This window comes from Lycorma delicatula, chromosome 2 (genome assembly GCF_047948215.1).
Source record: "Lycorma delicatula isolate Av1 chromosome 2, ASM4794821v1, whole genome shotgun sequence".
Lineage (NCBI taxonomy): Eukaryota > Metazoa > Arthropoda > Insecta > Hemiptera > Fulgoridae > Lycorma > Lycorma delicatula.
The window spans coordinates 183,407,579-183,431,435 of NC_134456.1; the positions used below are offsets into that span (position 1 = coordinate 183,407,579).

General features: G+C 30.9%; 1 protein-coding gene across 3 annotated transcripts in view; it reads right to left on the reverse strand.

Annotated features, from left to right (window-relative positions):
• The window catches only part of GckIII (Germinal centre kinase III), a 477,720-nt gene that overhangs the window by 367,312 nt on the left and 86,551 nt on the right, over positions 1–23,857 (reverse strand). For 2 of the 3 annotated variants that reach the window (XM_075356817.1, XM_075356816.1), the window contains exon 2: positions 17,140–17,247. The exons of the other annotated variant lie outside the window; for it this stretch is intronic. In XM_075356817.1, coding sequence (XP_075212932.1) covers positions 17,140–17,247 — 108 coding nt within the window. The remainder of the gene's footprint in view (positions 1–17,139; positions 17,248–23,857) is intronic. 3 annotated transcript variants of the gene reach the window in all.

A 23,857-nucleotide genomic window follows, 5' to 3' on the forward strand; every position in this document is an offset into this window, starting at 1 on the left:
CAGTCTAGGGAGGTGAAGCAGTTATGGTCCGGTGAAACATCACAGGAAATTATAATCATCGATGATTCAATGAAGAAAAAAAGATAAATTAAAACCATAGGAGTAGTGATGTTACCCTGTGCAACAACGTCGCTCGGGAAAAATTTAGATAACGTTCATTGGTACAAATCGAAGATGATCGTAAAATGACTCGATAACCGTAATGTCTTCCTCGGCTTATAATCCAATATATATATATATAGACTAAAAAAAAATTCTCGGGAAAAATCAATTTTTGAAATAAATAGTGTTAAAGATAGTTATAGCTGTGGGCGAACTCCAATTCGGTTTGAAACCCGAAAGTACTGTCGTTGAGGATTCCATTAACAACCCCAATATAATCAATTCCTAAACGAATCAATCCGGCGGTCGATAGTGCAATACTACAGGATAAAACAGTTGAAGATTAGGCCATTTCGGTCTACGTTCACGAATGAAATATTGGATGCACAGATGGAGCAACATCGCGTTTGATCCTGCCATGCGTTTTTTTGTTTTTTGTTTAAATAAATGTGCAATTTATAATAATTCCAGACTAAAAATGTGGTCTTCAGGGGAAAAGAAAATTATCGTTTCGAAATTAACAATTGCAATATCATCCACTGCAACATGATATGAGAGGGAGATAATAATTAACTAACTAATAAAAAATAATTCCGATGAAGAATATTTACTCCAATAAATAAAATACAAATAATAGCATTTGTTGCGCAATAAAAATTTCTTACAACGTCTTACGTAATGGAGATTCTGTTGTTAAAGAAGTTTTATGGTGACGCAGAAGTTATCTCTAAGTTTTCCGTTTTATAATAAATTTGCAGAATTATTTCGTTTGATCATTACCGTAGATCAGAAGGAGACTATATAAGGATTATAATTTCGAAATTTACTTAAAGTATATCAATAAATTAAATAGAAAAGAATTATTATAAATTACGATAACGGCCTATTTTTATAAAGTATAAAATTAAAAGGGTATAAGACGCGAAAAATTGTTGGAATAAATAGGATAAGATGAAATCAGTATATTATTTTACAATATTTAAGTGATAGTAATGCTTTTTCAAGATGAGGTTCGCTATGGCAAGAAGGAACGGGGTAACTGGGAGGAGGCAAGGTCAAGAACGCGTAGTTTAGCTGGGTCAGGGTCGGGCAGACTCCCCGCATTGCAGGGCCGCCCAAACCACCGACGACCTCACACTATCATCCTCTCTCCTTCTGTTAACTCATTCCGCCTCCTGTTTCAGCACTACACCTTATCATCCCTACCCGATAGTACCCCATTCTACAGCGGTTATCGATCTGTAGTCCGTACTTCACCCCTCTCCATGATCGGATCTCCTTACCTTACTACTTCCTTCCTTCCTTTTTCTACATTCACTTTTCTTTTTACTCGCTCTTTATCAATCTTCATTCATATCATTTCAATTCACCCACTTTTAAGGAATTAATTGCATAACGATACAGCGCAATTATGGACAACAAATACACAAAGACGTGTTCATTATACATTATCATACTTAATGGAAAAGGAAGAACTAGAACACGTTAATGATCCATAGGAAAATAGTTAAGAAAGAAGTGCTTCTGTAGATATTCAACCGGAAGGAAACAAATACAACTATAAAACAAAAGAAAAAAAATTCTGACGTGTAAACCATATGACTTCCTTGTGCGCCTAATAAATTATAGATCCGCATTTTTTTAAAATGAAAAATACGTAAAATTTTAATACTATTCTAAATTACAATTTTCAATTAATATTAAATAGCCAGATGTTTCACCAAATCTGATGAAAATCCAAATCTAATGACTTCCTTGCACGCCTATTAAATTGCACACATTTTTAAAAGTACATAAAATTTTATTTCACTAATAACTTCTGATTTTTTCATATTTTTTTATTGTTATTATTGAACTATAAGTTATTATAATTTTTTTGCAATCATCAAGGAAATGATGTCGCATTCCAACCAATGTGCCTTTTCCTTGTAAGATTCAAATATATCATTAATTAAAATTTTATTTGGCTATAACTCTGGATCCGATGAAAATATATACCACTTATGATATATCGTTGAAAAGCTCTCAAGAAGGGCTCATTACTGTAGTCAAGAAAAAGTCCACAATCCAATTTTGTTTTGATTTTGACCTATTTTGGTGCATTCGATTGCAATCAAGAGGGGAGGTATACAACGAGATGTTACAACAGTCGTAAATCCAAAATTTCAACATCCTACAGCTAATCGTTTGAGTTATATGAGACGTACGTACAGAAATCAAGCTGAAACTTGTCAAAATGGATATTTCTGTTGAAATCTGAAAACCGAAATTTTTCGCGATCACAATACTTCCTTTACTTTGTACAAGTGAGTAAACAACAGTGTTTCAAACGAATACCCCTTTTTACACGCAGTAAAAAACAAATACTGTCAAAAAACTGTACTAATGCCCAGCCTTAAAAAGTGTTATTTTGTATAAATTATCTTCCTACAAAGCACAATATCTTTTTCTCCGAAACCAAGTCAAATACTCCAACTTCTATATGTATTTTTGACTGATTTTCATTATAGATTTTTCCAATATAGAAATGACTTTTCTTTTGGTTTAAAATTGTAATATAGTATTATTCTGCCATATTTCGGACTATTTCATTTTTAATAAAGTAAGATTTCTTAAAATCTTCGTGAACAGTCGACGTTATTTACACAATTTCTACAAAATTAAGTTCTGTAAAAATGTTAAGTGTTTACTGGCAATTTAACCACGCCAAACCTAAAGAACTGTGTTTTGCATTTGTGTTTATAACAGTCTTCTGAAATGTTACTAGAGATACAGTTTTGGGACCTATTTTATTCAAATTTTCAGATCAAAAACCCTTTGAAAAAGACAAATCTACCCCTTAATTTCTTGTTTCCAAAGTATGCGTCTCAACTTCCTAATAGAGGCGCCGCGAAAGATTACACAATTTTATTTCAATTTTCAATTAAAAGTTATAGAATGTGAAGAAATATGATTTAATTATCTTTAACTAATCCTTGCAAAAACTCATGACTATTTCACAAAGTGTATGTGTTACAGTTAGATACAGAACGCCTTGCGAATATCTGGATTCTGCAACAGCGCCGAGAATCGAAAGTTGGGGAATCACTGTTTTAATTGAAGTTTCAAGAATTTCAGTATAGCTTTATTTTACCTTGAGTAGAAATTAAGTCGAAATTTTACGCATATTTTCTACTATAATTCGAAAACTACGAGTTTCCCGACTGAAGTTTATATGAACTTTATTATTTATTTTCACTTGTAGATCAGGTCCTGAAATTTTTTCTGTTCTTCAGGACACCTAATTTTGTGTATTTTTATAAAGATCCCTTACTGACAATCAAATCAGCGTAACTGATTTCAAGTTTATAAACTACAAATTATTATTCAGACCAATTCATAATAATAAATTTTATAGTACAGCTAAGAACAAATAGGGGTGCTACTCCACGGTTAATAAAAGAAAAGAATTAACCCCATTAGAAAGGCGAGGAAATGCCTTAATCACAAAAAAAGCATAATAAACAAGATCCAGTATTCTAATATTGAATATAACCTACTTTATGTACATACCAGTAACTCAATTGTGCACTAATCCACTTAAAACTCGACTTGCATAAAAACCGTGAACGAGCATCATAAGTAAACATACCCGATTTAAGAATAAAATTGCAATCAATCCTAAAAATGGCTTAACAACTTAAAATATTTAAAAAGTAAAAAAGGACTTTGTTTTCATTTATCTGCACAGGACGAATTTCTTATAAAAATTCATAAGGGCGAAAATCACGTTACAAATTTTGGTATGATATTTCACATAAATACTTTTTTTTTTCAATTTTTAAAAGGGATTTACATCCCCTTCGGGTAGAAGTTTTTTTGTGGTTCACTTACTTTTAATGTTTTGGCAAAAGAAATCCGAATAAAAGAAAATCTGAAATAATTTGTAAAAGTAATTTTTTGTGATTACACGCTGAAAATACATTATACAACATTATAAAACCGAAAAAAATTCAAAGCGGCTTTATTCAAAGAAAATGTAAAATTTCCTAACAGTTCTATCCAATTTTTTTTTTAATTTACTAGCTGAAAATACACTTTACCCAAGGAATAAAAATTAAATCAAACACAATGTAAATAGAGAAAAAGTTTTTCATAAGTGGACTTTTTAATCATAAGTTTCCTTCCTTCTGACGGAAATTTTTTTTGTAGATTAAAATAGTTCACACTTTTTTTTGTAGATTTAAGTAATTTCACGGAAATAAGAAATAAGCCAAAGAAAAATAAATTCAGAAAAAATGAAATCTTTTGTAAGAAACAAAAAAAAATCAATAATCCTCTTCATTTACAAGTGGCTTCATTTAAAAGTAGAAATGGTAGGAACGGATTTTCTTTCAATCCATTTTCTAATAATCTTTATATTTGATTCCTATTTTTTGAGGGCGCGTAAACAAAATTAAAATTGGGTAGATATGGAGTCTTAAGGAAAATGGATCGATGTGCTGAATACTGTAAACATCTTTGGGCTTTCTTTTTCCTGTTTAGCCTCCGGTAATTACAGGTAATAATACTTCAGAGAATGAATGAAGGTGATATGTATGAGTGTAGTCTTGTACAGTCTCAGTTCGACCATTCCTGAGATGTGTGGTTAATTGAAACCCAACCGCCAAAGAACACCGGTATCCACGATCTAGTAACCAAATCCGTGTAAAAATAACTTACTTTACCAAACTATCAACTTTCAAAACAGCTGATCTGGGAAGACGCGTTCACCAATAGACCAACCAGGTGGGTTAAACAATTTTGAGCTAGCTACGATAAACCTCACAGATTTCTTTTCTTTATTATCTAATTTTTTCCTTACCAAAAGATAATTTTGGAATTTCAAACAACAATAATCTACATACGTAAAACAACATGTTGTGAGCGATTCATAATTAACGCTCAGTAGAAACTACTGAAGATAAATTGATGAAAATATGTAAACGAGTTCTTCTTACTGTGTAACTGCACACTAAGAAAGGATCTCTTTTTTTTAATTTCCAGTATAAGGGTGAAAATGGAGTAACAAATGTAGATAAGTTAATTTTTAGAGTGTGATATCTTTATATGAATATCTAGAAAGCAGTTTTTAGATGTGGAATTCACCCTTGAAAGGGATGAAAAAAGTTAAAATAATTTTGAACAATATTTGCAAATTTTTCCTATTTCCAACTATACTAAACAAGATATTAACTAGATTTGGGTTTGCAAATACTCTCAGATAAATATGAATACCTAAAAACCACTTTTGGATTTTTTTGGGTGAGGGGGACGACCGTGTACGGCGCGGCGCTCAACAACAAAGCCATTGCCACTGTTACTGTATGTGCAACGCGACTGGCTGCACGTGCCTCCGGTTACTTAATAAAAACCTAAAACAAAAAACTGAGTGCAACAGAAAACGCAAGTATCTATCTTATTTATCATATAGCGCGACGAAGCTGCGACGAGGATGCCAGTTTTAATTTGTAATTAATACAGCCATTATACACGTTTTCCTTACGCATTTTCCTGGATTGGTTGTGCCTATTCGCAAAATCAGCACAATCGATTTTAGTTATGTCAGATACTGAATGCTACAGAATAAAGATTCTTGTTCTCCATGTGTATGCTCAACATACATATTGATCATTATAAGCAAATTCTTTTACAAGATGTTTCTCAAAAATTAAATATTACTTTCATTATTATTACTGCCATAAAAATGTAACTCACAAAATCTTTTCACCCTTACTAAATTTAACTCGCTGAGAAATCAAAGCTTCCTATCTCGCACGACTTTTTTAAGGGTCCAAAAAATGGTTCTTTTACAAAAAAAAATAAAATTCCTATTATAAAATTTTGTTGTTGCTGTACAGTCCCTCAAAATTTTGGCCCAATCTAAAATAATAATGAAACCTGTAGTAACAGGCCTAAATATTACACCTTGAAAGAAAACTCATCAATCTACATTAAACGAGTACACGAAATGGACCTTTAGTTTTCATGATTAAAATATATATGTATACACATACACACGCGCGCGCGCGTCACAAATAGTTGTTAATAACAAATAGATAAATATAGTTCGGGTGAAAAGTTGACCTTAAAACTAATTAAATTGACACGGGCGACGAGTGGACATAAGAGACAAAGAGGAATACCAAAAATTAGACCATCAATAGTTCAAGACCAAATAAATAACCCAGATCGATGACCGATTGATGAAACAATAAAACAGTCAACTCAGTGTTACAGTTAAAAAATGCGATTTACGTCATAGTTAAAAGAATTAAATAAAAAATATACAAAATTTCCAAGCTTTCGTTAAATTAGACGTTGACTAACACTTACAAAGAATGTTCGTATAAATTGTTGTATCACAAAATAAAGAAAAATATATTTATTAAACATACCAGCAGATCAGTAACAAAAAAGATCTGCAAAAAAAATTAACTTCTTCCTCTTAAAAAAAAAAAAAACAAACTAGAAATATACAAATTTTTCAACGAAAAATTTATACAATTTCTTTTTTTTTTATCGAAACAGAGTTTTATTTTCAATTATACCAGACATCGTAAGGTACTAATCGATAAATACTTAAAGGAGACTTCAGATTAATGCAATGAAGACCAAAAAAAAAACCAATGGAAGGGAGATGTACGTATGGAATTCCGTAAACGACTGAGATTTCGTATAATTTCACATCTGAGGAAAGTAATTTATTAGATAATTCTCATTTTACTTATTTTTTTTTAAGCGAGAGAGAGTGTGAGAGCGTTAAGACAAAAAAAGAAAGACTATCATTAGTAAAAGCAATTTATAGTGTCGTTAGCACCTCTGGTACAGAGCTACAAGAACCTACCGGTGGTATTATACACTTAACATTTAAGATTCCCTACGCATTAACAGTACCGAACGTGGCATTTTTCGATTTTCTTCCACTTTTACAATAATATGGCTACTTTTTTTTAAAAAATAAAGCAACCCCTAATCTTTTCTGATTCCAATTAAAAAAAAGAAGAGAAATCATTTTAAGACCTTTACCTGGGTATTTGCAACCGTTCAATGTAAATGTAACTGCTTAGAAGATACAGAAGTCAAAGGTGAAAACCAATATGGTGCTAACATATTTTTTTTTGTTAACTCATTTGATATCCGATTGGACTACGTACTTTGAAACTCGGAAGGGTTGAATTTAAGAAAATATATCAAACAATAATAAAGTTTTAAAATGATATTTACTATTAGAAAATTTGAAAAAAAAAGAAAATATTAAATATGGTGGAAAAAATATGTTGCTTTTCACCTGGGAGAACCGATATATCTTGAATATTTAGGAAAAATGGATGCGAAATGAAAAATATTAGTACCGTAATGATTAAGTTCTTAATTTAAGGACTATGTAGCTTTAAAATTTTAGGAATCCTACTGATATAATGTATACACCAAAAAGTAAGTTAAAAATTTACAAATAAAAACTGAAAAATAACCGAATTACAGATGATCGTTAATAAATTATACCAACAAGAATAAATAAAACTAAAATTATTTTAATAGTGAAAGACTAGAAGAAAATCTAAGATTTCTAATGGTGGCATTTTTTACTCCATTAATGTCTAAAAGGGTACCTTAAATATAGGGTGTCCCATATAAAACGCAACCCATCAATCACTCATCCATGAAATTTCAAAAGTCAAGCTTACTCCCCTACTCGTTACTGAAATGGACTCGTCCAACATCTGAACATCGCGGCGACGCAGTAGAACACTGCAGATAGTAACAACATGCAATCATAACGTTCAGTGTATTGCTAGAGACAAGATGGTGTTTTCGCTAGATGAACGTGTTTTCATTGTCGAGTCGTACTTCAGTACGAAATCAGTGGTTGCAATGCAAGATTTGTTTCGCCATAAGTACCCTGATAAACCAGCTCCTAACAAAACATCAGTATTAAAGTTAGTCGCAAAATTTAGAGAGACCGGTTCTGTTAGTAACAAGGAACACAAAAGATCTGCGTCAGTGTTGAATACAGATACAGTCACTGAAATCAAAGACCGATTACTCGCCTCGCCAAATAAATCGATCAGACGTCTGTCCGCTGAAATTAATTTGTCTAAATCAACTGTTCATCGGGCGACCAAACAATTACAATTACGACCTTATCGCATTCAAACGGTTCATCGACTTCTTGAGCCAGACAAAGAAAAACGGCTACAATATTATCAATGGTTCCGTCGATTTCTGCGTGAGGAAATTAACGTTATGGATTCGTTATTTTTCACAGATGAAGCACGGTTTCATTTGGATGGCTACGTAAACAGCCAAAAAAGTAGAATTTGGAGTGCTGAAAATCCCCACGTTTATCACGAAAAACAATTATATCCGCAGAAGTTGGGCGTGTGGTGCGCGATATCGCGGAAGAAAATAATCGGTCCTATTTTTTTCGAGTACACCATTAATGCAGAACGATACCAGGATATTTTATTTCAGTTCATCGCACTCTTGGAAGAGGAAGACAGACACTGCTGGCTACAACATGACGGTGCGACATCGCACTACGCAGGTTCAACTCTTCTGATTTCGTCGAGGAATTCTTTGGTAATCGTGTTATCGGTCGAGGCTTGTGGCCACCAAGATCTCCAGATTTGACTGCGGCGGATCTTTTTCTATGGGGTTACCTCAAAGAAAAAGCCTACAAACAAACCACGAACACTTGAACAATTGAAAGTCAATATTGAACAAGCTGTATTAAATATCCAGCCACAAACTTTGAAAAGATTTGCAAGAAACGCTGTAAAAAGAATTGAAGCTTGTATTCAAGAAGATGGCGGCCACTTCCAACATTTACTCTAAATGTAAGGTAATGGATGATAATAATAAAAATTACATTTACATTTACACATGCCTTTTTATTATTACAATACCTACCAATATAAGGTTGGGATGCGTTTTATATGGGAGACTCTGTATATGTATGTGTGTGTGTGTGTATTTTTAAGTTCGAAGAATTCTCTTTCTTTATATTTGCCATATATCACAGATGTACTATTATATAAAACGAAAATGCCTAATTAATTAAAATCTAACATTCTTCGAATTGTATAAAATCAATATTAAAATCTTTTTTTACTTTAATTTTAAACAAGTGATAGTTTTTTCACACGTTTCTAAAAAAAATACGTAGTTTTAGTTGAACTTTACTTTGATGAGTTTCAAAAAATTACTCTATTGTTCAAAATTTGACTTTTCTTCAAACTGCTATATAATTATAGTGTGCTAAAAATCGTCGTACAATCTTCTCACAAGTGTTAAAAGGTTTTTGATATTAGGGGAAAAAATTAATCCGTTCTGGGATTACAGTGGTATAATAAAAATGAACATACCATCCTAACACATCTTTCTGGTCTATTCCTACAAAAAAAAATTACAGAATTTAAAAATAAGAAAATTTATACATATTTACTTAAAAATTAATTTCTAGTTAAAGAAATTTAAATATAAGGTTGAAATCAACACGAACAATAGCGTGGGTAAAATAGCATTAGAAAACGGAAAATTAGTCTAGAAAGGTTATATAATGACGAAGGACATCTATAACAAAAAGAATTTTTCAATCAATGCGAAACTGAAACGTTAAAACACACTGAAAAATAACTACGGGATTGAAACAACTAATATGACAAAAAATAGAGAACATACTATACAAATACAAAAATTGAGAAAACTACATAGACTAAAAAGGTGGAAGAAGATTATAGAATAAAATCATACACTGAAATACAAAATAAAAAAAATTAAGATTTAGAAATAATCATTAAAAGAGAAGATTAATGGGTACTAATCCGAATGGTCCGAGAAAGATTAAATAAAACAGCTTTCTGATACATTTTAACATATCAGATGTTCAGGGTGGATGTATAATCAAATGAAAAAACATAACATATCACAAAAAGACTAAGTTGATAAAAAGAAATTGAGAAAAATAGTATACAACACAGAGGTTCCTGTGGAAGAAAAGAAAACAATAGTAAAATGATGAAGAAAAAAAGAAACTGAAATGATTTTTAAAAGGCTGAATCCTGAAAATAAAAATAATACGTAACAGACAAAAAATTTAAAAATTCAGATATTAAAATTATCCTCGATTGTAATATGCCGTACTATAACTGACAACTAAATTACTTTTCATATCTTAAAATGTAGCGAAGGCATTAAAAAAAATACAAAAAAACAGAGGTAAAAAGGTGTATGAAAAAGTAAGCTGAACTATATGAAGAATTTACGTATAGTCTTCGTAAGCTAAAATATATGAAGAAAGTAATGAAGAAATATCCACGTCGGAGAGAAGTTATATATTTTTCTTTAGAATAAGGAACAGCTTGCTAAAAACATCTTCACATTCGTTATTATTACGTACCTCATCGATTTACTTAACAAGGAAACAGATAGCTCTTGAAGAAATGAGTATTTTTCATTACAAAAATAAAAAAGAGGGATGCAAGAGTTAGTAATAAAACAATACCGCATTTTATCAAAATACAAGTTAATACATCTTACTTACGTAAAAAATGTTAACCGTTCTGCAAAAAAGCGATACGAGAAATAAGAATAAGAAAAATGCTGTAACGCAATACTACGTTTTAAATAACAACACGATAATTCTTCAATAAATTTAATGAAAAAAACAAAACAGAAAAAATCGCCGTAAAGATACCAAAAATGATTAAGTATTTTATTTTATTATTGTAAATAATATAATATAAGTAACAAAACATATTATGAATTATGTTATTTATTTTATAAAATAACACAAATTACGACTATGTAACATAAAATATTAACTTTTTTTTTTACAAAATCAACAGTAAAAAAATTTTAACAAAAAAGTGATATGTAGCAGCGAAGAGCTTTAAGCAGGTGTGTTTATTTGCTTAATTAATGAAGTTTTAAAACCCTTTTAGCTCGTACAAGGCTTTTAACCATACGAAAAGTATACTCAATTTACAGATAAGCGTCACGATACACGTCCAAAGCTTAACGTAAAATATGCAAGGACTCTTCTAACGTAAGATGGTATCACTGCTTGTATCATAACATCAAGACGTATAATAATAATAAAAATATAGTAATTTGGCCAAGCCTTCTTTTGTCCCATTTGCCTTAATGTCAAAGGTACCTTTCACTTTCATTATACATCAAGGACGACTAAACTAACTTAAATCAAAATTACAATACACGAACAAAATTCAAGTTCAATATATAAATCTTAAACAATACACAAATCGTGTTTTAACAAATTTATCGCACAAAAAGTTAGTAAAAATAGAAAGTGTATACTCGTGCCATTTGGTCGGTACACAACCTACTGCGCTCTAAGATAATGTAACAGCAATTAATCTTGGAATATAGAATACCTTACGGACAATCTTTCGAATACGTGGTTCCAAAACACTGACGGATCTAAAACTTAAGTAATCCTTCCGGTAAAATTCAGAATAAAATTAGCTTAAAAACGTTTTGCAGGATGTTCAATTTTTATATACTAATGCTTATGTGTTACTTCATGATTAATTATTCTGCATTTTGTGACACTGCTTTGATCAAGGTTTTACTTTACTTAAACCAACCAGCCAAATGCTGGGAAATCTCCTTTTTTTATCTGTGGAGTAGCAAACTACCTATTTATGACGCGATTTATGTAATACATTAGTATTGATCACAATAAAATATTTGTTTATTTGAGAATGAGACAAAAAATTTCGGAAAAATATTTCCGGTGGCTTTCTGTATCATCTCAGAATCTTTCATACAAATTCAATAGCATTTCGATGAGCAATTCAACCAGTAACTCAACAAAATTTCATAACTTGCGGCCAACAGATAATCCCCAGCGGTTAAGTACTGTCATTGGCTTCGCTAATAAGGCAAATTTTTTCGGAAATATTTTACGTCGGGTAGAATGCTGTGTACATTGTGAAGGAGAGGGAACATTGAACAATTACTGTATCTGAGGTTTGTTTTTCTGTTACCATTTATCATGTCATGTATTATTTTTTTCTTTTTGGTAGATTAAAAATAATGTTTATTAAGTAGAGAAATAATGTTTATTAGGTATGAGAAATAACTCGATATTTTTCTATTTTTTGTCTGTTTTGCTTCAATAAAAAAACCTATATTTAAAAGTCTTTTTTAATTTTTATTTGCTCTAATTACATTAATTTTCTCTGAATTAAATTTTCTACAAGTTTTGTCGCTAAATATTCCGCAATAATTAGTCATTCAACAAAGCTATTGTACTACAAATCTAAAAAAAATGTTTCTCCGACACCGACTTTTTGTTTTACGTCAGATATCTTAAAAATTACTAGAGTTACAGTTCAGGGACCTGTTTTATCCTATTTTCCAGCAGAGATTACGTAAAAAAACCACCAACTTCGCTAAGGAACAATTTGGATCCATAAATTACAGTAGGGCTTTTTTTTTATTAGAAGAGCTGAAATTCGGGTGAAATCTTTCGCTGGCAAAAACAAAGCGTTTCCAGACCTACGTTTATATCAACATTTTTAATTATTTTCACCAGTAGAACATATCCTGAAAGTTACTCGGTTTCTTTATGAGACACCCTCTATTATTTTCTTTAAATAGATTTACACAAAAATAAAAGGATTAACGGATAAAAGGTTAGCCCATACATTTCCAGGAATTATCAATATTGCTTCTACAATGTGAATAGAATATAAAACTTAAATAAACAAAACTTGAGTTCATGTTTTAAGTTTTATTTTATAATAGCCAAAAAAAAATAATGGATGGTAAAATGAGCCAGTCTAAACAAATAATATTGCAAAATAAACAACGGAAAAGGGAAAAGCGATAACACAAACTAGATGAAAAGCTATATTGCATTCGATTCAATGAGAAAAATATAGTTTGCTTTCCACTAATATGAAAATCCAATATTTTTATTATTAACATTGAAAATGTATTTTTCTTTAGCATTAATTGTAATATCGCAATTAAACTTATAACTGCATAAATATATGTTGCAATATATAACTTACAAAACAAACATTTGCACTAAAAATAAGAGAAAAACAGTGCCATGACCTATAATTTTAGTAATAATTCTGGCAAAATTAGAGACACTTCAAATATTTTAAAATATATACAAAATATACGCTGCCTAAAAGCCAAATGAAGTGACGAATAAATTTTTTCCCATTACGTTTGAAATACGTACTTTTTTTTATGAAATTGGCAAGTATTTCGAGCAGAAAAACCATACAAAATTTACGCACTAGTAATAATAACATAAATAATGTATGATAAACATACATAAATGTTAATTTCAAAAAATGATTGAAATTGAAATTTATAAATGATAAATTTCACGAAACAGAATATTTCGTGAACTTCCTGTAGTTCTGCGAAATGCGAAGATTGATCATTTATGATTAAAAGAGATGAATGACTACAAACGAATTATTATTTATTCAGTAAAAATTAAACTAACGCAAACTTTCAACAAAATCCTCGACTGCATTTACGCACTTCCCGTCTTACGGTGAGCTTTCTTATTCTAGTAGTAAAAAACTGTTACTTCGGTGTCTTAGCCAATCTCGTATCACAATGTTGACATGCTCATAGTTGCTGAATTTTGACAACAAACAAACTCTTTGAGAGGACCAAATAAAGAAAAAAAACTCAGGATGCGAGATCGAGACTGTAAGGCGAGTATGGAAACACCTCTCAACTCGACTTTTAAATAGCTTTTCGTGCATTTTGAACGGTACGGGGACGGTCGTTATCAGGCAAAAGTATTAGGCCTTTTGAAAAAGAGAGCGCCAGGCATTTCCTTTTTATTACGGGTTTTACTTTATTTTTTATCATGTCACAATAGTACTCGCTGTTGATTGAACTTGTTCTTCCAAATAATCACTATAAATTAGCCCTTTATAATCTAAAACTCATTTAGCCTTACTTCACCGGCTAACGTAGGTTTTGAATATTTTCCTGGCCGGCGAACTCGAATATTTCCTTTCTGTACTCTGACGTCGGATTCTGGCACGCATTTCAGCAATTTCCCAAATTTTTAAGCTTCTGTACTCGCGAATAAGATTATTAACGCGAGTTTACAAAGCGCCAGTCAAAACTTTCACTAGACTTCCGCTAAGACGAAAATCGATAAGACTGGTTCTGACCGAATTCAGCAGTTACTTTTATACGGATTTGAATATTAGATTGTGGATACTAAATCTAATATTTTTGGTGGTTGGGTTTCAATTAACCTCACATCTCAGGAATGGTCGAACTGAGACTGTACAAGACTACACTTCATTTACACTCATACGATTACATATCATTTTCTGAAGTAATACCTGAACGGTAATTCCCGGAGGCTAAACAGGAAAAACAAGACATTTTGATATAAACAAAGGAGATTATAATAATGGAAATTCTTTTCAAAAAGCTGATATTTAAGTGTTAACGGTGCCAATTTGGAACGTCCGACAATTTCAGTTTTTATTACTTAGTTTTTCTACTGTTCCCACTGGTCTCTTTAATTACAGTGGTCAATATAAAATTTGCAAGTGAAAAGAAAGTAGGTGTTCTATATAGTATTTTATATGCTGAATCTGAATACGTATTCCGAAACATCCCATCACGTAATGTTCTTAGGTTACAACCCCTTAAATTTATTTGTCCCATCATCGTGGAATAAACAATACAAAAACATTAGTACGTGTGTAAGTTTGCTTATTCACATCTGATTTATATTGTGATGCATGCTTTACACCTATATTTGATACGTAACAGTAGAATGGTGTTATTTCATGGCAAGCCAGACATGTATAGACATTTCAATGCGTAATTCAATAAGTAATGAGTAATTCAACGTGATGAAATTCCTTCAATAAGAGTTCAGTTCTTGATATAACTTGCTGTGTTCTTTAGTTGTCGTAGTGGTTTTAGCATACATATATTATAAAGATTGTTTCAGAAGTGATGCCATAAGTTTGGTTAAAGATTTTTATGACAGGAACAACGTTTGGTATTATTTGATCGAACATTAAAATTTGTTACGGTGTGTGTTTCACGCTGTTTTATTGCACTTCATGGTGAAACAATTTTATGAAATATTTTAAGTTATTAAGTTTTAAACTTACCTATTTTTATAATTAAGTAAGCCTATTTCTGTAATATTTCAGTTCACTTTCATTCATTAAAAATGTTGAATTTTACAATGAATAAAATTCGGTCTTGTAAAAATTCTTCAAATATTTTTTGTTACGTTTGCCGAGAATTCACCACGAAAAGTCAACGAAAACCAGTATATCGAATCTGCTGAAAACTGCTTACTTGCATTATTTTGACCGTTCCTTGAGAGACTAAGGTAAATCCTGGACTCCACATGAGGCATGCATCAAGTGCTACCTTAAACTAACCATGTGGTTAATCATTATGATAACTGCCATTTTTCCTTAGCAAATGTTACTGGTTTCAATTCAAACAATAAAAGCAGTATTGCATACCCAAATGTTCGTTCACCTACGAGACCAGTACTTCATGGTGTTGATTTACCGATTCCAATTGCTCCAATTTCTTGGAAAGAAATTTCTAATTCCCCAGAGGATTCAACCGATGACTCCTCAACTTCAATGGATATTAATTACATTCCAGAAGAATCAAATACTGAACCTCACCTCATCCCACAAACAAAACTGAGCAACCTAATTCGTGATTTGTATTTGTCGAAACAACATGCAGAACTCCGAGGTTCACGTCTTAAAGAATGGAATTTATTAAACAAGGATACTAAAATTTCTGTATATAGAAATCGAAAAGAAAATTTACTGAAATACTTCAGAAGAGATTGTTTAATTTGTTTCTCCCATGATGTTAGGGGACTAATGTCTGAACTGGACATTGATATGCTTTTCCAAATTGGCGTTTATTAATAGACTCATCAGAAAGAAGCTTAATGCCAGTGCTGTTGCATAACTCGAATAAGTTTTCTTCTATACCGGTAGCACATGCTGTAGGAATGAAAGAAACATATGAACGTATGTCAAAAATTTAAAAAGCTATTAAGTACGATAAAAACTCACGGCGAATTATTGTTGGTCTGAAAGTGATAGGGCTTATTTCTGTCTAGAGACCGAAAAAAGCCCTTTCACCCCTCATGTATTTCGTAATACTCATGATTCTTGTATTTGTGTGATAGTCGGGCTACAGATAAACACTGCGTAGTTAAAGACTGGCCAAAAAAAAATCAGTTTACCCCAAGAAAGGAGAATGACAATATTCACCCTTGTCGAGGCACATCGTATTATTTTACCACCTCTATACGTAAGACTAGGATTGATGAAGAATTCTGTAAAAGCATTAGATAAAGATGGAGACGGCTTTAATTATCTGACTGAGGTTTTTTAAATAAGAAAACCTCAGTCGGGCTATAAATAAGAAAATTAATTCGTGAAAATATATTTGACAGCAAACTGAATCCTAAAGAACTAGGAAGTCATTCAAAAATATCGTTATTGGTTTTATTGGAAACAAAACGCTGAAAACCATGGTCAGCTTATAAATGAACTCTTAGTGAACTATAAAAATTTAGGCTGCAGAATCTCATTGAAAATTCATTTTTTACATTCTCATTTGGACATTTTCCCTTTAAACTTGGGTGACATCAGCGACGAACAAGGAGAAAGATTCCACCAAGATATATTGCAGATGGAACATTTTTATCAAGGCAGATGGGATGAATCTATGATGAGTGACTACTGCTGGATGATTAAAAATGAAGACTTCACTGAACACAAAAAGAAAATAAGAAAAAAGAAATTAAGAAAAACGTAAATGCCTGCAAAATAAAGGTAGGAATTTCAATTGTAATTATTATTATTTATGTATTCTATTATTTAAGTAGTTTCTGAATATTTTAAAGGGTAATAACTAAAAATTTGAGGGTGATGAAGAAAAACTGATTTAATTTTAATATTCAGCATAAAAAATACATTCTAATTCACATACTTTTATGTCGGTCCCAATTTTTTTTTTCTTGTTGACCTGTGTTATTGAAACACCTTCATATCTCCAGAAATTCAGTACAGTAATAAAATTACAAGGTTCGGAAAAATTCTGAAAAGGTGAAAAAAAATATTACAATAATTAAAATTGATACATACATTTAAATTTTGGTTCACATGCTTAAAAAAGTCCATTTACAAATCGAATGAGTTTTTTTATAAAAAAACTCTAGATAAGGAAATAAGTAATCACCCGCTAGCTAAATAAACCTCACAAATTCGATATAAAGATTTCTACTTAATTTTCTTGCAAACTACTAATTTTGGTTGAGCGAACTGAAAGAATTTCTGGTAATTCTTCCACAACTAATCATTTTTCAGTCATTCTCATAAAGATTTTATTTCCACAATTTCATTACATTTAAATTTATTACATTTAATTTAATTTATTACATTTAAATTTCATTACATTTGTATTTACATTACTTTAAAAAAGTGATCAATCTCACCCTAAAATGATTGTCGAGGGGTGATTTTTTTGCATTTAGGGGATACTATTACTATCTTAAGGAGCAGAAATTTTCAAACGTTTAAATAAACAGTATTTTTGAGTACACGCGGACAAGGGTTTCCCTAGAAGCAAAGTACTGAATGTATGGTGGTATACCTAATCATTTGTATTTGACATGAAAGATATTGGTTAAAAATTTAAAAAAAAGAATAAAAATCCCTTTAATATTTTTACGGTAAAGATAAATTAAAACGGTTTCATGAATTACGAAAAAAACTTATAGAAAATGTAAAAATAAATACCTTATTTTACTAAGAGGATAAGCTCAAAAGAAACGAAATTAAAAAAAATTTGTTTTGTTCTGACAAAGATAGCCGCAATCTGTTGGTAAAAAAAATCTGAAAATGCAAAAAACACACACTTGAGCTCTTGCATAACACCATCAGGAGAAAATATTTAACTTGATTAGTCAAATATTTTCGTCTGACTTCGTCAACTCACCGAAATAGTACACGATTTCTTTTATAGCTTATTGTTAATAGACAGATTTATTTTACCCGTAAAATGATGTATTGTCGAAAGAAATTACCCTCATTTATAGTTTTTTTTAAATGAGATTAATTACCTTATTTATAGTTTTTTTATTTATGAAAACCAAAATAAAAAATAAAAAATTAGTAATTTTTTTATCGTTAAACTTAAACATGTTTTTGATGAAACATAAATCAACAAATAATTTTTACCGAAAGTAGTATTTCGAAGAGCTGCCGCGTTTATAAAATTCAAACCAGCGGGATACAAACCGCCGTTATTGGTAGTGCACAGCTGTGCTGAGCTCTTATTGATTAAATTCTGAAAGTATATACAACAAATTAAGTAGGCCAGTCGGAATGGATTTCATTTTCTTTCCACCGCTTTATTAAATAAGACACCGCTTCTTTATGGTTATATAAAATGAAAACTAAAAATAAGTCCTCAAAATAAAAATTTTTTAAATAATAATTCTTAAAATCCGATTACAAGTAAATATTACGACATACTGTTACGGATGCCCTCAAGCAACCCAGATACCAAATTACTGTCTTGTTAAATATGCTTAACCGCAAATCGTACAGTATTTTATTATTTAACCTTTTTTCCATTGTAAATGTTATCGTCAATAGGCCGTGCTTTCAAGCATGACGAAAATCCGTGTACGATGTAACCTACTCCGCATATGTTAATCTCAGAGGACAGTTACAGTTAGCTACTCCGTAAAATATTATCGACTCTCTCAAGTTATTCACATTACAGATTATTCTAACAAATCCCTACTTTTAAATAGCCTACGCTCTGTTATTTTATATAAAATTTTAAATAAATGAGTATAAAAATTGTAGATGGAATAGAAATATATTACGGTAGATAACTATCATTAAAAAATAGTTTAATACATTTTACAATAATAAAGATGTATAATAGATGTAACTACTATTATAATACCAGATTTTTCCAAACAAAAGATCAATGGGAAAAATTTAATAATAAAATTCTTGTAATTAAATTAAATCTGCAATTGTCAACTGTGATCAGTAATCGTTCCCTAGACGTAACGTCTTTACTACAGTTATCGAGTAATAACCACCGAAGGAAAAGGGAATCGACAGGATAAAATAAGGGATTAGTAGAATCCAAGCAAGAATATGATTCTTATAGGCTTTATGTGATGGCAAGAAACAAAAGCTCAAGTCGTCAGCGTCTTTAATTAAACAAAGCAAGTTTAGCTCCACCGAGATTACGGAGTATCAACCCGTTATTCGACAACCGTTGAAATTCCGAACGATGAGTATATTTATTATTCACGATTACAAGTAAAAATGGTATAAACGTTTACTGTCTATACGGCTGATCGCATTCATCTGCAGATGTTGAATTATGTACCTCCGGGAAGACGAAATGTTGGCCGGCCTCACAAACGAAATATTTTCTAAGTTTTGAATAAGAATGGTGAATAAATGTTAAGAACAAGAAATCATTTATGCATAATAGGATTTTAATGTAACGTTTTTAATGTAATGTTTTTATATTTCAAGACGATTATGGTGAATGATTTTTACCTTGGGCTTTACGTACTCTGTTTTTCTACAGAATTTTATAAGTTGAAATCAGAACAAGAGCAAGGCCTAAGCCGTGATGTTTCATGATTATTCACGACCGAATGGCGTTGAAAGGAACATATTTGACCTGAATTAAATGATAACCAAAAACATGTATTAAAATAATATTTATAAATATAGATTATTATTTTTTAATGTAAAAATCCACCTCCCGTTAATAATTTTTTTTTTTATCGGATATAGCGTACAACTGTAAGTAGAATTTAAATCTAATGGAATCAGAAATAAGCCTAATTTAAAGAACCTTATATTATGGAAAACTCCCTTATTTATAAAGATTGAACATAACAATCAGCATATTGCTGCACATCATTGCGTGCAAGAAGATACATTTTAATTTTTCATTTTGGTAAATGATTTTGACAGACAGATAACGCAAAAAACTACCCCACAAATAAATATAGTACTTACCACATTATTCACCATTAATAAGTTTTGAATTACTACAAAACGAGAAAAAAATGAGAGATAAAGCAATTTAAACTGATTTTCATATATAAAAAAAAATTTTTTTAGACCGGTCATCTAACGCTCGGAAATACTTAAGACTAGTTCAACAAGATAAACCAGTTCATTTATACAATCTAAAATGACGTCATTAATAATTCCTGAATAATAATTAAATAACACTAACAACAAAACAAAAAAGAGTATACACATTCTAAATACAAACAAAAAAAAAAAAAACCAATCACGTCTAAAAAGAAATATTCCCGCTCAGGCTTTGAAATTTATATATTTTGACTTTTCAAGATGTATTCGGTGTCACAAGGCAGTACTGCAGGTTTTTGGAGATGTTTTTAAAAAATAAAACAACTTTGAAATAAATGAATAAATGAGGAGCAAAAGCGCACTAAAAGCCAATGTAAGAGTTGTAGAACTGATCGTGATAGATTTTAAAATTCTCTCAATCGTCTAAAGAAAAGATCTTTTGACTTTAAAAATAAATTCAGGAATGAAAGGCGAACAATCTGAGCGATTATTATCACTAGAGAAACGAAAATTATGTAATACAGTCATAATTTTCATTCGACGAAAAGTTATTAAATGTTCGATATACAACATGTATTTAAACTTAATCAAAATGAGGCAAATTCATTCAAGTACCATCGTTCAACGCAACGCACGAACTAAGCTATAAGTTAATAACGCAGGAGTTGTAATGGGACGCCCGGTAACGAAACTTTTTTTATAAAAGTCATGAAAAATCAATTTCTTGAAATTTCAGAGGATAAATAAAAAAAAAATTAAAAACAGTATACATGAATCGATATGTAAAGGCAAGTAATTTTTCCATAAAAATTACAATACAAAATTCTACCTCAAGATAAAAATGTGAAAAGTTTTCAATTTCAGAAATGAAATAAAGTGAAGAAGTTCATAAAAATGGAGTCGGAGCTGTGTTCAGTTAGTTTCTCTGTAGCCAATTCACTTAAAAGCGTAACAGATAAACCAATTGTTGTTTCAACCTACCAAAGTACGAATCCACTAAACGGATTTTTGAACGAGTTCTCACTTTCTCTCTCGCTCTCTCTCTCTCAGTAATCTGTTTTACATTATTTTTTCTGTCAATTTCGTACACGCTAAACTAATCAACCGTTTCAAAGCAACTCGACGAGTAACATCTCTGATTTCTGGATGGTCCTGAACCGTCCCACTCGCAGTAGCTTAACAGCCAAAACACCAGCCATACTCTTTATTTACGGTATCCAGAACTTTGTACACGCGTATATCGATTCCGTAAGGAGTCGTTTTGATCAAGATATTAGTAGGTTTTGCTACAAAAAATAAGCAAGTGGCAAATTAAACAATATACTGATATAAAAAATTTAGTATAGTATTGCCAAGACTTTCTCGGGTACGCCGGTCAAGTGATGATTACAAAAATAAGATTTAAGCATCAAAACTCCCAAATCTGGAATAAAACCTTTTTTTAATTTTGAGCTTTCTTATTCTTTGGGGAAAATTTAAAAAAAAAAATATTTATAAAGAAGTGATTCCTAACAAAAAAAAAAAAAATTATTTAGGCGAGAACCCTAAAAATATTATAAAGTATATCTTTTATGAAAGTAATGAAGAAGAAAAAATCGCTCATTTCATTTTGGGTCCGGAATATGATACAAGTACTAGAGCTACTTAATTTTAGTTAGTAGCCGTTTAAGTAATCAAAAATAAAATGTATTTTTTAATAATAAAAATTAAAATAGACAAAAAACATAGAGGTTTAGGTATTTATTTCAGGAATAAATTTTAAGAAAAAGCCTACTAAAAATATTCATAAATATTATGAATATTATGAATTGTTAGTAGCTTAACAAATTTTCCGAAGTAAAATTTTCTTTAAATCTAACACCTCCCTCCTTCAATAGAGACTACAATAAAAAAAAGAAAATTTCCAAAAAACGTTTCTGCATTTTAGGTCAGGCATCTATAATTTTAAAAAATTGTAGAAAATTCTTGAAAAAATATTTAAACCGAAGGGAGGTAGAGCAAAGAATAAAAAACATACATTTAATTTTGAAGAGGTGAGGGTTGATTTTCCGAAAATATTTTTTGGATCATATATAAATGGATTGTAACATATTTCCTTTAATAGTTTTCTCTAAAATGCGTAAGAAAATCAATATTCCCAACATCTTAATCAATTTAAAAAAAATTAATATGTTAATGCCCCACACATAGAAATATTTGAGCCAAATTTGAATAAAATCGGTTATGTCAATCCTGAGACATAATGGCCAAAAGCAGTACAACAAATACCTACACACATGTCTTTTTTTGGTCTAAATGAATTAGTTGGATCCAAAAACATAAGATTTGCACAAAACCCGATACCCAATTCTGACATATTCCCTATACTTTCCCCCTAAATACAGCTATTCTAGCTATAATCACTAGGTAAGTAATATGTGTAAAATAGAAAACAGAGAGTTGGTAAAGGCAAATATTACCTGCAATCGCAAAGTTGAACTGAAAGGTATATTTTAAGATTGAAACGATTATGCAGTCGTCTACTAAACTAATCACGATGAAATATATCGTCATAAGGTTATCTACCCGGAAGCAAATCCATTCCATTTCATTCTTTTAATTTCTAAACCTTTTCAGTACTTCCTTTCCTTTAGATCGCCTGTAGTTCTTAATTTTCCAACATCTTTTCTTCTTATTTTTTGTCAGCTTAAAAACAATTCTTCCAGTCGTGTTTAAATCGGCCCTTCTCCTCTTATGTAATGTTCTGGCCAGTTAGCTCTCCTATTCTAATTAACATTCCTCATTACTTCCTTTCTCAATCTGTCGATAAAACATCTCCAACCTCCTCAACACCCGCGCTTAAAATCCACTCCGTCCTACTGAAAAGACGAAACCAGAATTATGATGAAGTAAATTAAGTATAAAAATGGTATTAATATAGTGTTACACTATATTAATACCTAAGTTACTTCAGAATAAAAGAAAACAACTGAGACGCTATCACTGTTCATCAGATTTATTAAACGACTTCCCTAAAACACTTATTCTATAAAACTACTAAAACGGCATTAACGTATATTTTCAGTGAACAAATACAGAGTTTCCATACCGCTAAAGGAGATAATTGGTTATTATCTCGCTAACACTTTTATTTCTGTGCAGACATAATTTTAAAAAGCAAACATTTTCCTCAATTTTTTTGGTGAAGGAGCCCTGATGGAAATTATTAAAATATTTATAGCCAAATTCTGCTGAAGATAATAAAAACTTCACAAAAAATTTTTGATAAACCGTAAAAAAAAGGAAAAATATCGAAGAATCTTTTTACCGGGAAAGAGACGGGTCTTGCGCCCTCTACTCAAGTGTTTGTTATGGAGAAGATATCTCCATAATCCTTATATCTATACCGACCTTTTAAAGATGACTGTAGCAATGTTTTCTTGGTCGTAAGACTAGGAATTGGATGAGTTTGAACAGGAAAGATTTGAATTAGATAGGCAACTACCACCAGGATCTACTTGCGGTCGACTTCCACTACCGTACTGATAAAAGAATTAATTTTCCTAGACCTGATATTTCGAAGT